This window comes from Cariama cristata, unplaced genomic scaffold (assembly GCF_000690535.1).
Source record: "Cariama cristata isolate BGI_N322 unplaced genomic scaffold, ASM69053v1 scaffold37967, whole genome shotgun sequence".
Lineage (NCBI taxonomy): Eukaryota > Metazoa > Chordata > Aves > Cariamiformes > Cariamidae > Cariama > Cariama cristata.
Window position 1 is genome coordinate 1 of NW_009625602.1, and position 1086 is coordinate 1086.

Below are 1086 nucleotides of genomic sequence, written 5' to 3' on the forward strand. Positions count from 1 at the left end.
TTTTTTTTTTTTTTGGGGGGGGGGATGTGTTTCTTTCTTCTCGTTGTGGGTTGTTTGGTTTTTTGTTTTCTGTTTCCAAAATTGAACGCGCTTCACCTCCTGCCCCTTCCACCCCGCAGCCCTTGCCCCGTTGGGAAGGAAGTGCGAGACGCTGTTTTTGAGCAAATCTCAGATCAACAACCCAACCGCCGGGCGCGGCGAGCACCGCCCTGGGCACCGGGGAGGGCACCCGGCCACCGCCATGGCTCCCGAGGAGTTTACCGCTTCGGCCGACTACGATTACCCACCGGTGACCAACGTGACGGGGAATCAAGAGGTCTTCTCCACCTGGGAGGTCTTCTTCACCACCGTCTTCATCCCCGTCCTCTACTCCTTCATCTTCCTCCTCGGCCTCGTGGGGAACCTCTTTGTCATCGTGCTGATGGCCAAGAAGAGCGGGGGGAAGAGGATGGTGGACACCTTCATCCTGAACCTGGCGGTGGCCGACGTCATCTTCGTCTGCACGTTGCCCTTCTGGGTGGCGGCAGGGGCGCGGGGGAACCGCTGGCTGGGGGGAACCGCTGGCTGCGGGGCGAAGGGCTCTGCAAGGTCAGCAGCTACGCCATCGCCGTCAACCGCTGCTCCAGCATCCTCTTCCTCACTGCCCTCAGCGTGGAGCGCTACCTGGTCATCAGGAAGGTGCTGGACACCAAGATGCTGGGTTCCCAAAGGCACGTCCGTGTCACCTGCGGGGTCATCTGGATCGTCTCCCTCCTCCTGGGTGCCCCATCCCTGCTGTACCGGCGGCTGGATGGGGACGACTGCTGGGATGAAGACGGAGAGGACTTCAGCCTGGCCATGGTCTTCCTCACCTTCCTCCTGCCCTTGGGGGTCATCTCCTTCTGCTACTGCTCCATCTACTGCCGGCTCCAGCGTCACGTCCGGCTGGGCAGAGGTGTCCGGCGTTCCCACCGCGCCATCGTCACCATCGTCGCAGCCTTCCTCTGCTCCTGGTTACCCCTCAACGCTTGCAAGGTCTTCCTCTTCTTCCTCGCCAAGGGGACGCTGGTCCTGTCCCAGGGGCAGGAGGTGGCCCTAAGGTGGGTG

At 61.7% G+C, this 1086-nt stretch overlaps 1 protein-coding gene across 1 annotated transcript; it reads left to right on the forward strand.

Annotated features, from left to right (window-relative positions):
* Positions 1–119: 119 nt before the first annotated feature.
* Positions 120–1079, forward strand: GPR25 (G protein-coupled receptor 25; the record flags this gene model as incomplete). Its single annotated transcript, XM_009703664.1, has 2 exons — positions 120–588; positions 651–1079. Coding segments are annotated over 2 exons (898 nt in total), but the record flags the coding sequence as incomplete, so codon positions are not given.
* Positions 1080–1086: the final 7 nt, after the last annotated feature.